General features: G+C 35.6%; 1 protein-coding gene across 6 annotated transcripts in view; it reads left to right on the top strand.

Moving 5' to 3' along the window:
- Positions 1 to 16,365, top strand: part of LOC132697706 (phosphatidylcholine:ceramide cholinephosphotransferase 2-like) — a 61,889-nt gene that overhangs the window by 18,086 nt on the left and 27,438 nt on the right. For 3 of the 6 annotated variants that reach the window (XM_060663280.1, XM_060663279.1, XM_060663287.1), the window contains exon 1: positions 14,055 to 14,354. The exons of 1 other annotated variant lie outside the window; for it this stretch is intronic. Coding sequence is in view for 2 of the 5 variants with exons in the window: in XM_060663281.1 (XP_060519264.1) it covers positions 6,469 to 6,527 (59 nt within the window). In the remaining 3 variants the exon portion in view is untranslated. Of the gene's footprint in view, positions 1 to 4,465; positions 4,566 to 6,357; positions 6,528 to 12,038; positions 12,112 to 14,054; positions 14,355 to 16,365 lie in introns of those variants that run through there. 2 more of the 6 variants (XM_060663281.1, XM_060663282.1) reach the window with 2 other exon arrangements.

Below are 16,365 nucleotides of genomic sequence, written 5' to 3' on the forward strand. Positions count from 1 at the left end.
TAAACCGAGAATTCCGTCAAATTCGATATCAAGATCGTAAAGATATACTTTATGTTTGTCGTTATCGGTGAATGGAATAAGTGTGGATTCTTTAATAAAAAGTGTTTGATTTGTTATACCTTGGATGGTAATATTTTCCTTAACTCGTGTTATGTAATTTTCAGCGGTTTTATATTTAAAGATAGAAATACCTGCGCCTGTATCTATTAATATTTTGAATTTTTGCGTAGCGTCAAAAATATAGTATAAATTTTTAGAATTTACCGTAAGAAGAGGGTTTAACAGAAGTTCTGTTCTGGAAAGTTTAGATTGGGATTCATGTTGTCTAAATTCAGGGTTTGAATTTGGGAATTGATTTCGAAAATCGGGTCTGGAGACATTTCGTCTGGTGGGATATCGTAAGGGCTTTCTTGAAAATCCTGCTCTGGTTCGCAGTTTTCTGGATGGTTAGAATAATGATTTTGAAATTCATTATCTTCTTGAAGAGTGTAATTTTCATGTGACAATTCCTGGGAATTTCCGGAATAACCGTCGATGTAGATCGGGTTTGAGTTTACGTGATGAGTTCGCTGCGGGTTTGGATTCATAAAATGTGGCTTAGGATAAGAGTTTGAAGATTTCATCGGTATTTGATTCGAGTTGTTGCTAATGTTGCTTTGTTGGAACCAATTAGAAGGTCGCTGTGGATATTGCGAAAAATTTGGTTTGACATGCTGATGCGTACTTCTACATTGATTTGAAGTATGGCCAATTTTATTACACAAAGTGCATTTGGGTTGCTGAAGAGGGGTTCGAATATTCGCAGAATGCGATTTAGGAGAATTTAATTTGACAGATTTTTGATTTTCAAAATATGAGAGTTGGAGTTCTCGACGAATCCTTGCTTGGGCTTCTAAAAGTGAAGTGGGATTACTAGCACGAATGAGTTGACCTAATCTAGGTTCTAAACCTGTAAGAAGTGTATTAAGGGTCATAGTCTCAATTAAAGATATCTGAGCATCCTTTTGCTCTTTGGATCCTAATGTGGTGGATTTTTGAACACATGAATGCATTTTCGCATTTAGGACTTGAAGACGATTGAAAAATGTTAATGCTGATTCATTGGGCAATTGTTTAAGACGTTGAAGGTCATGAATTAGGGAAGGTAAATCTCTAGAATCACCAAAGTGTAGAGTTAATAGTTTCTTTCTTTCTAGATATGAATCAGGATTCCTAGAATTAATTAATTGAGCTGCTTTACCGCGGAGCTTATTTTTAATGTGAATCACTAAAAGAATTTTTTGTTGCGTCGTTGCCATATTATAAGCACAATCACACGCGTTTATAAAATTTCCTAAAAAGATTTGGTCGCCCTCAAATTCAGGTACGATACAGAAAATTTCCGAAAGTTTATATGGTTCAACTTCCAGCATTGTACTAGGTTCGTCTGATTGAGTTGCCATTATTTTAGGTTTTAAGAAAAAGCAAATAAATTTATAAGAAGTTCAAACACAATTATTTTTTTGTTTTAAATATTGCCAAGTTAAACTTGGAGACTAAAATTTAATCAAAATAATTATCACGGAACGATTCTACGTTGGGAAATTCAATAAATAGGTAATTTTCAACCTTGGGTAATCGAACGTAGTAAATTCAACAATGTTGCAAATTAAAAATAAGATTATTCGTAACGATTCTTAACACTTACAGTACTATTTTCATTGCTGCCTTTCGAGACGGTTGATGGGTTTATCCTTGTTCCGGTACGATGGGCTGTCTTCGTTGTTCCCTAGATTTAGGGGTCGGAATCTGCCGCCACTAGTTAGAATACTCGTGTTCTAGCAACGTGAACAGATCCTACTCCGAATTCTTGCCTCTCGAAACGGTGATGGAAGGTTCCTTGTTCCGGCACGACTGGGCTGCGATGGTTCTTCTTTCCGTCTAAGGGATTGGAATCCGCCGTCACTAGTTAGAATACTCGTGTTCTAGCAACGTGAACGGATCCTACCGACTGCGCCAATGTTTATATTTCACTTTTCAAAAATAACTTTTTAAAAAATATATTTATTAACTTTAAATTAAAATAAAAATCAAAATGAAATTGGACGTAATAACCTCGTGACGAGAGAATGTTATTAGACCGTTAAAATACAAGTAAAAATGGACATAATAACCTCGTGATGAGAGAATGTTATCAGACCGTTAAAATCAAACTAAAAATGGACATAATAACCTCGTGATGAGAGAATGTTATCAGACCGTTAAAATCAAACTAAAAATGGACATAATAACCTCGTGATGAGAGAATGTTATCAGACCGTTAAAATCAAACTAAAAATGGACATAATAACCTCGTGATGAGAGAATGTTATCAGACAACGTGTTACAATAGAAATTGGTATTTATAATAAATTTATGCTGACGTTGACGGGGTCGACGGCTGCGGATGTTGCGACATATCGTTGACACGACGTTTTCGCAATCGTTGCACTCTTGCAGGTCGGTGGCATTTAACCCATATGGACAATAGGATTTCCGGATATAACATATATATATATATATATATATATATATATATATATATATATATATATATATATATATATATATATATATATATATATATATATGATGACACTGTATTCCGGGATATCATCCGTTCGCTTGTTGAACTCCGACTGGAATCCTGCAGACGTTTCGCTAAAATCTCACTTGGCATCTTCAATGCTCGCGCTCCGAAAACGCTTCGAACGCTGCGCCTCGCTCTGCGGGGACATCGCAACTACGATCGGGCGAAATTAACAACGCGACAATTCGGGGGCGGAGCCACCTCCCCCACGCACAAGCAGCACCGTTACCATCTCCGGCGCAGAGTATAAATACCGCACGCACCGCCGATAACCTCCCAGTGTTCGAAGTGTTTTCGGAGCGCGGGCATTGAAGATGCCAAATGAGATTTTGGCGAAACGTCTGCAGAATTCCAGTCGGAGTTCAACAAGCGAACAGATGATATCCCGGAATATAGTGTCATCACATTTTTCCATCCGTGAATCAATACGTGAATATATATATATATATATATATATATATATATATATATATATATATATATATATATATATATATATATATATATATATATATATATATATATATATATATATATATATATATATATATATATATATATATATATATATAAATATATATATATATATATATATTTATATATTTATATATATAAATTGTTTTGAAAAAGCTTCGGATGTTAACTCATATTTTTCCTTTGAGGGTTCAATAATATAGGCTGTATAATATGGCGTGAGTGGCTGCTTATATCTATCCTGATTTTTTTGTATTTTTCAAAGGTACAATATTCTGGAAAAAATATTGTAAATGTTTCCACTGCTCTACAGCATCTTAGATGATAGCGTTTTTTCTCTGCAAAACATCAAGAGCCCTTGATATTGGTTTTAAAATGCTTAAATATTCTTTTGATGCATGTTTATGTCCCATATTTTATACCTTTTGGTAAATAGTCGAATTTAGTTTTTGTTTTCTTCACAGGTTTTTAATAATATATCCCATTGAGTGATGTACATCTATAAATAATCAACAACAAATTGCCTTTGCTATTTGTTTGTCAATCTTTTCTTTTTCAGATGTTTATGTTAGCATTACGAAACTACTCAAATTAGGCTCATTTTCAGTTCTTTTCATTTTCTTTTTTTGGACCTCTACTTTGTTTGGATTTTGCGGAGATTTCCAAAGGCTTGACAAATCTGTCGTGAGTATCGTGGAACTCGAGACAGACGATGTAGTAGCACGATCTACAGAACTGTCAAACGACATTCAAATACCTAAAAAGAGAATATAATGATAATTTATTAATTTATACTATTGTTAATCAATGATCAACTAAATACGCGCCCGATTTACCTTTAAAAAGTTAGTAAAGGGTTTATTGAATTTTATTAAATTTATACGGTTAACTTTTTTTTAAATACGTTGAAAATCTTGTACATTCTATCTTCAGATAAAGAAATAAGAAAAAATAAAATAAAAATAAGTAAGTATTTAAAAATAAATAAAATATGCACGAATTCAAATTTTGGCAAGAAAAGACAAAAAGAACATGACAATTTTTAAATAATAAACGCCTTAATTCGTTTGAAAACTTTTTTGTGAATTCCATACTTCTACATATTTAAGTATTTAAGTTTTAAGTCTTACTGTTCTTTTAAATGCCGCCATTCCAAAAATTACCTCCCAAGTAGCTTAATATATATTTCTGCCGTTAGAGGTCTCATTGATTTGTAAAATCGCCAATAACGGAAACACTGCCAAACCGAACCTTGGCCGCAGCAAAATCGTAAATCGCGCGCTGGGAACTATTGAATGAAACATCAAACATGCGCGTTTCGAAATTTCAACCCTCGACGAAACGAACCGTCCCCAGTTGAACGCGAAAATGACGAGGACTTAACCTGAAAGTGTACGTTCCGCGAATTGATATGTGCTTGTATGGCAGTCAGTGCGAATTTAGTTAAAACCGTACATTCTAGTTTCGTTAAATTGCGCTCCATGTAAGGGTGAAATATCAAATTAATGTGGATATGCAAATGTGTGCAGATTTTGTTCGCTTTTTAATAGAAAAAAGAAAACCGAAGGCTTGACTAGTATTCGAAAGACAGTTTCGTCGTCATTTGATAAAAAAGAAACCCTTAAATCTCCGTGAGCGTTTGAGCCCGGCGTGATGCACCGCCCAGCTGACATTGCGATGACGTCAGCGACGGAAGCGTTACCCCCACCAGGTCTAAGCGTAGATTTAACGGTTGGATAATTATGTCAAACTGCCGGTTAATTGATTCGAGCCCAAGTTTTATTATCGCAGAATCGGTAATTTGAGCGTTAAGCTCGATAAACAAGACGCAGATTCTACATGTATTCCTGCATTTATATTTTCATGAAAATATTGCAACCGGTATATTTTAAATTGATAAAAAATTAACAGATAAAGTTAGCAGCTATTTTTACTTGGACTTGCACGTGATAATCGTGTACCTTAATACTTTTTAAAATTTCATTTTTTAAAAACCGTGGGATAGTAAATATGAGACAGGAGAACATTACACCTGTAAATCTAGTTTTTGGCATATTAATTGAAACAAAAAATTGAATGGATCATTTATGATGATGATTCGACACTTTCCAACATATTACTGCTATAAGAAAGACCAATGAACAACCAACCAGGAAAATTGAAAACGATTATTATAAAAATGGCAAAGTCAGTTTGTTTTAAAAAATTACCCCTAAATTTATGAGAATTACCCAAAAAAAATGGATTTAGAAAACACAAAAATTAATATAATATTGGATTTTGAGTAGCAATTTAAACGTTAAACATCCCCATTTCTCTCGTCTTTAGTTTAGATTATTATCTATGGTAGATACATTTTTGTAGTCATTTGAAACTTCCGAATGCTTATAACTACGTAACTACATAACAACACACTTTTAACACTACAAAGTGTTACAAGTTAAAAAAATAACTCTTATTGAGAACAATACACCGAAATAATAGAACAAATTTCGCTCGAAAAAGTTGCATCTTATCTACCACCAAAAACTTACCGCTTAAAACTGCATTTTACATTTTCAACGGCATTTTGTTCTGATTAGATTAAAATACTTGCAGAAATACGTATAGAAATTGGATCGTGTCTACCCGGCCCTTTTGACGAATATTTTCTTAATAAATTTTTAAAATGTTGATAAACTATATTCACGTTCTACAAATATAATCAGCAAACACAAATCCTTTGTGAGATCGATGAAATGGCACTTTATGCAGTTGAACTTGGTCTTCAAGATTTACCAAATTCTATGTTAAACCCGTTTCGCCTTTTGCAATTAAAAAATCGAATATAAATTCAAAAAACGTGTCCGTTAGTGTATCCCATTAAAAGTATTAGAGTTTAAGTATAAAATTGGTTAAATTGGTTAGAAAAGGGAGATAAATTGTGATAAGAGTAACGCAGCAAGGGCGCACCTGCTTTGTTTCACACGCATCACGCACAGAACCCAACCAGAGCCGTCGTTGCTCATATAAAAGAACTAAATTCTATATTATAATATTAATTTTTGGTTAGAAATCTCTATGTTATACTACCCCGTGTAGATGAGTGGCGAAACTAAATCCAATGTCTCTGGTTAATAGAGATTTGCAAATTTCTTTGGCTAATTAGGATCTGTAATTTTGATATCACACGATCTCTCCAGGGACCAAAACTTATATGTCCCTACTACTTATAACTTACAAATAAAAGAATCTCGTGTCTAAATAACAAAATCTAAATAAAAATCTGAACACAGTTGCTCCTAGTTCCGAGCATCCACCAGTTTGTCGCCGTGAAAAAGAGCGCAATTTAACGAAGCCAAGTTACCAGCAAGGACAAAGGACGTAAAGACTCCCGGCCGAAGATAATGAAATTGCAGCTCGTTGTGGTCGAAACAGGCGAGAAATGGCGGAGAGCTTTACTTAGGTATGTTTTAGAAATTGCAACACCCAGTAAATGTAAATATATTTTCAAGCGTATTTATTCAAAGAAATTCTTAAAAACTTAGTAGTGAGCTGGGGCTCCAAGTAACTTTGGCATTATGTAGCTCTTTGTCTCTGTACCTGTATGTAGGTTTTACTTTCAGATGTGGGGATCGACTCAGTCTTCTACCAATCATATCCAGTACATGTTCAATAAACGATAAATCTACAGACCTTGCGGGTCATGGAATTAGCTTACGGAAAAAGTTTTAACTAACTGAATTTGCCAATTATAAGTTTTATATCCAATATTTGATGTGGTAACCTACTGAGTCTTCTATCATATCCAATACATGTTGAATAGGCGATAAGTTTGATGACCTTGCAGACTACAGAAGCTTAGGTTGTCTAAGGAGGTTTCTAGTAACCTAATTTTGCAACTAGCGGTGGTGGCGCCGCGGGAGGTTGTCCTTCCCTCCTATGTGTCTTCATTCGCGAGGTTGGCGACCAATATGGCAGTCTTCCCTATTGTAGGCTTGATGAAGTAGTGTGTTACCATTGGTGTGTGTCCAGTCTCTGATGTTTCTGAGCCACGATTTCTTCTTTCTGCCTATACTCTTACTCTCAATTTTGCCTCCCACGATTAGCTGTAATTGTTCATACTGTTCATAGCGCATTATGTGGCCAAGGTAGGAAGTTTTGCTAATTTTAGTGATACCAGTCAATAGCGAGCGGGTGTTTACTCTTATTAGAACTTTTTCAATGGTTGTACCAGAGGTCCAGCTGATTCGAAGCATTGCTCTGTACAACCAAAGTTCAAATGCGTTAAGTTTTTTCATGTCTTCTTGTTTTAATGTCCATGTCTCCCATGCGTACAGAAGCAATGGCCATATGAGGCATTTCAGCGTTCTCAATCGAACTGGTGTAAACAGTTTGAGCTGGCATACCAAGTTACGCATGTTCAAACAGATCGAGGCGAATTTAGGCGAAATCGATGGCACCATGTTTTGGCGCCATGTGTACAGTTTCAAAACTTTAATAAAAAACCGGTTCAGGTACCAATGCCAGAAACATCTGAAAGTGATGCGGAAGTTTGTGTTTCATCGCAGCCCGAAAGTGAAGCTAGTGGGGTGTCGGAAAGTAAAACAAAACAAAGTGCGCCCATAGAACAGTCCGTAGAAAATAGACGTTCATTGCGTCAACAGAAAAAGCCCGCATGGCTAAAAGACTTTGTTATTGACAATGTTATTCCACTTAAAAGGGGAAAGATGTTGCATCAGGGTATTGTTCGGTGGTCTGTGGTGTTCCTATTCTATGGTCTTGAGAGGTTAGAATGTGGGACTCTCAGCCAGGTAACTCCCGCGCTTATGTATGAACCTCATGACACAGGTTAAATAAAGGACTTGTAGTGAAGTTCTCTTTTATTATAAAAAGCCTCTAATACGACATGGAATCCGGCTCTTGCGATCTCAATTCTTCTTCTGATCCCTTTTGAGTAGTTTAGATGGCTACGATGACCCAGATATGTGTAGCTCTCAACATTTTGAATAATTTTGCCATTGAGTATTGACATAATCTTTGGTGCGACCAAAGACCATTGTGTTTTTGTTTCTGTCGTGGTTATCTCTGAACCCCCTAACACTATCTTTGGTCAATCTATTCATCAATATTTGTAGGCGTTCTTTCGATTGGACCTTCTAGTCGGTCTTGCAGGGATGATCTAATAATGGATTCTGCGTATACGTTAAACAACAAAGGAGATAAAAGACAGTCTTGGCGAACTCCTCTGTCTATATTGATATTTTTGGTGTCGACCTCATCCTTGGTGGTTCCACTAAATACTGGATGATTATAGTATCCCGTTTGTCGAGCCCAATCTCATGTAAAGTGTTCATTAATTTTTGGTTATTCATACGGTCGAACGCTTTCTTACAGACCTCCAGCAGTCCCTCTTCTGAAAAATAATCCTCATGAAGATTTTTACAGAATGGCTCATTAGACATATAGTGCGACAATCTTCGCACTTGCAAGCTTTGTTTTTCTTTGGCCGTGCTACGTAAGTTGCTTTAAGCCAGTCTTGTAGGATTTTATCACTTTCATTTATGTTATTAACGGAAGCAGGTCATTCGTTTAACTACGTTTTCACTAAGGTGCTTAAAGTGTTTAGCCTTCGTGTCGTCTTCACCTGTTGCGTTGTTGTCTTTAGCCTCTCTAATAACCCGTTGTACTTCTGTCATGAGTGAGTATAGGTATGTTCTCGCCTTCGTCGACGTGTTGATATTATTGTCGTTCATTGTCGCTAAATAGCTGATCAGATATCTTTTCCATATTTGTGGGTCTAGTTCGATTTCGTTATTGTCGTTGGTTACTAGTAAAAGTTGTTTGGACTGTCGCTGACTAGTGATGTCTTTTATCTTTTGATGCAGTTTCCTATCTCTGTGCTGTTATTGCAGTTTTTATATACTCTTTTTATACTCTTCTTCGTGTAATAATTGATCTGTCATCCATGGCAGGCTGTAACACATTATTAATGTACGATTGAGCGTTTATGTTCCTGTCTTAAAAAACTAGAGGCGATTTGCTTTCGACTGTTATGGCACCCCAAACGATAACGTCCTATCGCGAGCCTACAAATAAAAACAGTGTAACTAGAAACGACCCAATTCCATTCCTGTTATCAATGAACCCGTTCTTGAAATCATGCCAGACGTAACCGTAGCCCAAGTGTTCTCGTGGTTATTTGTAGATCCGTTGCTACCTGTCTCTCATGTATGATTCCACTGGTTGTGCTGAAAGAGTCTCTAAATTCATCAGTTCTTAGGAACCTTGCTTCGCCATCACTGGTTCATGATTGATGCCCCTATGTAGCGTGTGACGGCGATCATCACTGCCTTCCAGTGAATTATGTTTCTAATTCTTTTTAAAATATAGCTGTTCATTTTTTATGATAGTAACAGAAAGTAGGGTTATTTGCTAGCAGAGCGCGACAAAAAAATACCCTTTTATAACACTTCATGCAGGTCAACCATATACTAGTTGTCGTCAATTTCTATTTAACCACAGTTACCCTCTAATTAATATGTTTGCAATTTACCAGATATTTTTCTTAAACATTCGTTTGCAGTATATCTCTCATTACGAATCTTATTGTCCATGCACATTGGAAACGATGTCGATAACTATTTTCAGCTGCCTACCATTTTAGAGGATATGAAATTTAAATAAGTACATAATTAAATTACTCATTGTATGTATTGTTTACAAGAGGCCGTTGAACCACGTACTTTCCATAAATAATTGATAAGGCGTATCGCGGTAGTGTCACTTTTCCATTATTTCAATATACCGCCGTCCACTTTATATTTTACCTCTTGTTGCGAATAAAGGAATCACCACATACGAGTATATGAAACCCTTTGATCCATTTCGTCGGATTATAAAAGCAAGCGCGACACTGCCAGAAATAGTAATTTGTATTCGTAATTTTATGTATGTATCTATCAGTGTGGCATTCCTGGGATATTACGAATAGTTAAGGACAGTTAAGGATATATTCGATCTTGAACTTTAGTTAACATCACATTACAAGCAAGTTTTAAATAATCGCCCCTCATATTGACGCCCGTTCGAAAATATACAGGGTGTTATTGAAATAACGTTATATAATTGATTGAGCCAATCTCAGAGTCGAAGCACTAAAGGCAAAAATAGTGGTTATAGAGATTTCAGGGTAGTATTAGCGAAGCATTGTTTGAAAGATCTAGGATCTCTCGGCGAAATAACATAACTGCAAATGGCGTTTTTACAAACTAAGGGAGACCTCCGGCGGAAAAAATGTTAATCCATCGGAGAAATAAAATTCTTTTCATACCAGTTTCATGTTTGCGTTGTTTTTGTGTTTTTATTGTTAAGAAAAACATTTTATTAACGTTCGCGATTCAGTGCTTTGTCGATCGCAACAACAACTACACAAATTGCATTGTTGATAGGTGTCACTCAGAAACATTAAATAATAACAGCTTTTCATGTAAAATATATATTTTTTAATCCTACCGAGCACAGTTTATGAGAACTGCCCCAACCACCCCGAACAACTCCTTAAATTATATGACATCATTTCAATAACACCCTGTATATTTCGTGCAAAATGGTTCGCAACATCCGAGCTGTAAAAAAAAGCAAGAAAAAAAATACACACAGTCGTATGAACCAGATGATACGCCATTGGCAGACGGCCAAATTAAAAAAATGCCGGTGCTATTAGATCGGCGTCCCGATGGCGTCGGCGGCGTCGGCTATTTGCCGGCATACTCGTACCGACGATTGACTGCACGTGACTGCAATGACTGAGAGGATCGTTCGAAACGGAAAATATGTCACAGTCATTGTGGAGCGGGTCAATTATTATTTGTTCGTTTACTGATTTTTACGAAGGCGCTGAAAGGTCCCCAAAAATAAAAAATTGGCTTTAATTTTTCTGATATTTGAAAAATAATGCAGGATTCACGAAAAAAAGTCAAAATTTATAACCTAAATCAGAATTTTTATCGTAAGTACGGATTTCTTAAAATTATGTCAGAATTTCTGAAATACGGTCCTAATTTAGGCTCCAATTATAAGGTAGATTTCACTATTCGAAAGAACAGCTAGTTCGTAGTACGCGACGTTTCCAAGCCACAGCGTATTTAGAAATATTAATATACAGGATGTTTCACAACTCGCATTTTTCTTACAAACATCCTGTATTTATCTAATTATTTTATTTCTAAGAAAAAAGGTCTTTATAATTTTTTCTATTCTTTTGCGTAGTAACTGAGCCTCATTGTTACTTAAATTCTAACTTTTTTCAGAAATTCCGTTTTGATTTCTAGAAAAATTGAAACCTATATTTTATTTTTGTGGACATCGTACGCAATTGGTCACAGTATTCAAGTTCGTAAGGTATTGGGCTCTTAAGTTCTTGGTTTTGGTCAGATTCATCAGGTTTGCTGATGCACCTGCACCTGAATAGATAGCATGGTGTCATAAGAACTGATTGATTATAACTCACTTAAAATGAATTACTTAATAACTAACTTGTATCCGTCAAGATGCAGGTGTGATATTTCTTGGTTTAGGAATCATCTTAATTATTTTTCGCAAACCACAATTCTACCACTGTGTCTTGTATTTAAGATCTTCATTATTATAATTATATTAATTATTATAATTTTCGAAATGGACTTACCTGTTGTCATTATTATCGAGAAATCGTAATCATGATATTCAACTTCTGGTCATTAATTGTATAAAAAATAATTTTCTTTACTAATTGAATTGAGAAATTCAGAAAGGAGAAGGAGATCACATTTGGTAAATGCAAACCGTTTCATAAAGCTTAACGCATTGTTTAAATGGTTGCATACTTCGACGGCACTGTACGTTCTCGGTAGTAATACACTGATAAATGTTATCAAAGAATCCTATTATAAATAAATGACCAATCAACGTTTATTTACATAAAAATATAATAAGTGTTTGAATGTGCTCCGAGGCTCGTGAAACATGGGACAAATGAACACGAAGAGTAAAAGGACAGATCGAATTGGGTAAGTAATCCCAAATCCCAAGTTTCCTACCACTATGATTATTCGAAAAATTTATTCTGTTTAGTATTCAATATTTTCAAGCCGATCGGACATACTAATATACTATCAGATAATTGTCACCAAATGTTTTTTTTTATTAACACCAAAATAAGAATTTACAATCTGTTTTCATTATATAAACGTTATGATGCAAAAATAGTGAGATATAGAAGATATTTCCATTGAAATCTCCTCTCCCAAACTACATAGTTAGTTTTGGCAGCACCGCAACGATATCGTTTTCGAACAATTTTATTCTTATCTCGATCCAAATAAAAAATGGCGATTGAAGAAATAAAGCATTCTAGAAATGTAAAGGGTTAATTAGTACAAATTTTATTTTTTTATCAAGGCATAATACGTTACATATAAAATAATTAAAAATATTTCAGTTGATAAGATTTCCCGCAATCATTAATCATTCGTATCGCTTTAATGTACGTCATTTCGGTTTATACATTGAGTAATTTCCTATTGTGCGATATGTCACGCAACTTATTAGATATAATTTTATAATGAATTTTCACCAAATTTCGTATAATAAAAAATTCACCAAATTTCTAGGCTGTTAATTGATCGGTGTTTTCCATCCGGAAGCAAAACAAATTGAATTTGAACCTAACTACTTGTTCAACAAATGTGCAACAGATTCATCGAGAAATTTTTGCGAATTTGTGTTGGACCACTCTTATGATCAACGCTAAGCTCAAATTGTTTCTGAACCGACTAACTACAGAAGTAGGCGCCACCTGGCGAGCTAATACCTAAGCTGAAGCCAACACACATCTCCCAAACTTCATCCCCTGCTAAAATGTAAAATTATGTCCTATAGGCGTCTACAGTGGTGACGCGACCCTGTGTGCGAACTGTTGTTCGACATCTCTTTTGATGTAGCGCCTCGGGATATCGGACACCAGGCAACAAATCAGCAAGGCACGTAATCACAAGGGCGTAACTGTTGACCAACACATAGACGCTATATGAACTCAGGTGTTGTTTGACTGTTGTTCAACTGCTACGCAATGATGTTTGCTTGGTCTATTCCCATCAAGCGAATTTCAAAGTGTGGAACAGTCTCTCTCCCACAGTGCACAGAAGTCGTGGACGGAGTAAACATTTTTGTTTTATTAATTTTAATTAGTTTTAAAAAAAACTATTAAATTTTTTTTAAAACTAACCAGAACTAAGAAAATGCCAATTCCGTCTCTGCTTTCTCTCCGCGGTGGGAGAGAGGCAGGTAGTGCCAAGCCAATTCTACAATCGTATGGGTCTGAGTATAGGGTAGTTCTAAGCTAAGAAAACTCTACTTGCGAAGCCTGGTACGGTATTAATGGTTTTGGTTAGTTTTGGTTAGTTGGTTAGATAATAACCGTACTTTTTACAACGCTTCTGGATTCCTCCTGCGTCGGTTTTTGCTGAGTCGAAATTGCTGACGTTTCGCCAATCATCTTGTTGGCTTCTTCAGAGCTTGACTGAAACTGGCTCTGAAGAAGCCAACAGGATGATCGGCGAAACGTCAGCAATTTCGACTCAACAAAAACCGACGCAGGAGGAATCCAGAAGTTTTGTAAAAAGTGTTACAGTAGCATGTGGAAGTTTCTTGGAAAAAAAAATAATAACCATACTAGTGAACTGCCTGATATGCCCATGGAATCCAGAAATACCTAGAGTGGCGTATTCAATTTCGTGAAAGCATTCTTTCGGTAAACTCTGAATTCATATTTGTCTTTCATCCGTAATCAAAACTATTCATTACCGCTACCGTTTTATAGGGCTGTGTCGTTTGAAATGATCAATGTCAATCAACGACAACAACAATAATGCCAGGCAAATTAAATAATAATCGTTGTATTACTAAAGGACGTATAGCGGCACCGTCGAACATTCGACCAGTTCAATAGCAATCGCTGGCGAGAGGCAACGCGCGTTTTTCGACGCATTTCGCGAAATTCACTGGGTACTAGATCGAGCGGGTTAGGAGGAGGGAGTTTTGGAGTAGGCGCGATGCACCGCGAAATCGATCGGCGCGAAACTTCGTGGATAGATCAAGCAGCATCTCAAAACAACCAACCGACACCATCGTGGCGGGCACGTAAAACCGCCAAAACTGTGATTCATCCGACAGTTTGGTGAACGGTGTCGAGGTATTGTGTGTTCTTATTGGTTCGCGCTTGCCGTCGCCGGTAACAAACGATTACGTCGAGGTAAGACGCGTGCGCCAAGGTCGAACGCGTCCACCGTTAAAAATATACACTTCTCTGCTTCGCTTCTGCATTGTTTTTGTTTTGCGCCGGTCGTGTTTTCCACGTCGATGTGAAGCTTTAATCCGGAACACCTTTGCTACCGATGTTTTTTTTTTCGAACAGACAGCAGTGCAAACATAAGCCGAGCGAGACGATCTAATAATAATACAAATAATAATTTTTGCACCGGGTGCCCCAAGCTAAGTGCGCACTATTAATAACTTTTTTTACGGTTATACATACGAAGGCGATTAAAGTATCAAAGTAGTCGAAGTTTCGTGCAAAAAATAATTATGAAAACGAATTTATCAAAATGGAATGCCCTGTATATTTTTAAATCTAATGTTTGCAAATCTTCCATAGTCATAAAACTTCCCGTATATTGGCCTACAATTAAAGATAAGGAAATGATTACCACATTTATATTTTTAACAATTTGGCTACGATTTTATGAAATAAAACTCCGTCTTAAAACACAAACTTGATTAAATGTTCAAAGACATCGTCACTTTGTTCAATACATTTCGGACAATTTTTAGGGTTTGTTCCAACACAGAATTCCTATAGCCCAATGATCTAACCTTTTCCTAAATATATGTGTGTTTCTGAAGTATTTTTATAATTAGATAAATCACTGCCTGAGGCAGCCGTTGCTTGACATTTACTGCTAAATGGGTTTTAGCGCATGGGCGAACTTAAAATTTCCAAAAATCCTAAAATTATTTTCACTGATCTAGGACTGGTCGAAAACAATGTTGAAGCATCGTTGAAATGGCAAACTTCAAAATTCAAACTTGAAATAATTTCTGTTCGAACATCAATTTTGCTAATGCTCATATTATATATATTACATAATTCCAAATTGGTTGGAACAAACCTGTTTTGCAAACTTACACCGCCAACTTCTTAAAAATCAATAATGTCTAATATTTGGGTTATTTGTAAGTGTAGGCCCGTATTGCACACGAATTTTTATGTTCTACCAAAGATTTTCAAGGATTAGTTTTAAAAATATAGAAATAATTCGATTTTCTCATTTATTCGGACATTGGATATCTGTAGCTGAAAAAATTCCACTATGTTATTTTTACTGCCTTTATATCTTTCAAAATTAAAAAGGTAGCCATGCTAAGCACTTAATTTGGTACGCCACTGATTTGTCAGGAGTTGGCAAACTGAAAGGACTAGTAACCTAAACTTAAGATTATGTATATTAAAGTAGTATGATTCTAGTTCTTGCGGCATTTATTTCAATTCACCTGTAGGTCATTGGTAGGTTTTTATAATCTTTAATGCCTTTATATTTGTTTTTTTTTTGCCCTTATGTTGTGGTAATTTTATTTTATTTTATTTGAGTTTTTCCCAATCTTCCATGACTAAACCAAAGAGTTAACAATCAAAAACTTCAATTTCTGGCCAAATTTTTTCATAAACCTCGTTCTTTTCAACGGAGTAGGATTGTGAGTCCAGAAATGAAATTCCCGTACCTTTTCGTAATCTTATAATTTAAAATTTTAACATTTCACAGTACTTTTCAAATTTATGGAAAGCTATCCACGTGTTATGCGTGTAATATGCAAAGGTGACAATCTTTTTCACATAAATCTTACTGGAAACCTAGTTTAAGGTAATATGAAATGAAAAACAGCGGCCAAACATCTGCCAAGAGGTGTAAGAATTTATTTCCGCTTCAAGACTAATCACCAACACCGAAATAGATATACCACACCTTTCACTAGTGGAAGCGGAAACTACAAATACTGCAAACGACTCAAAACTATTTTTTTAGCAAGATTTGTAAAAATTCGCTATCGGCGAAGAATGTTTTAAAAAAATTTAGTTGGAAGTTTGCAAACTTGGGCCTTTATTTTATGCATGGGGTTTTATGTTTGTAATTTTTGTGTTTTGTTTATGTTTGATCGATCGTTATGATTAAACGTTTCGTTTCGTTGCCATTTTTTCTAAATTTTAA

Source organism: Cylas formicarius, unplaced genomic scaffold (genome assembly GCF_029955315.1).
Source record: "Cylas formicarius isolate icCylForm1 unplaced genomic scaffold, icCylForm1.1 PGA_scaffold_2__14_contigs__length_35257938, whole genome shotgun sequence".
In the NCBI taxonomy this organism is placed as follows: domain Eukaryota; kingdom Metazoa; phylum Arthropoda; class Insecta; order Coleoptera; family Brentidae; genus Cylas; species Cylas formicarius.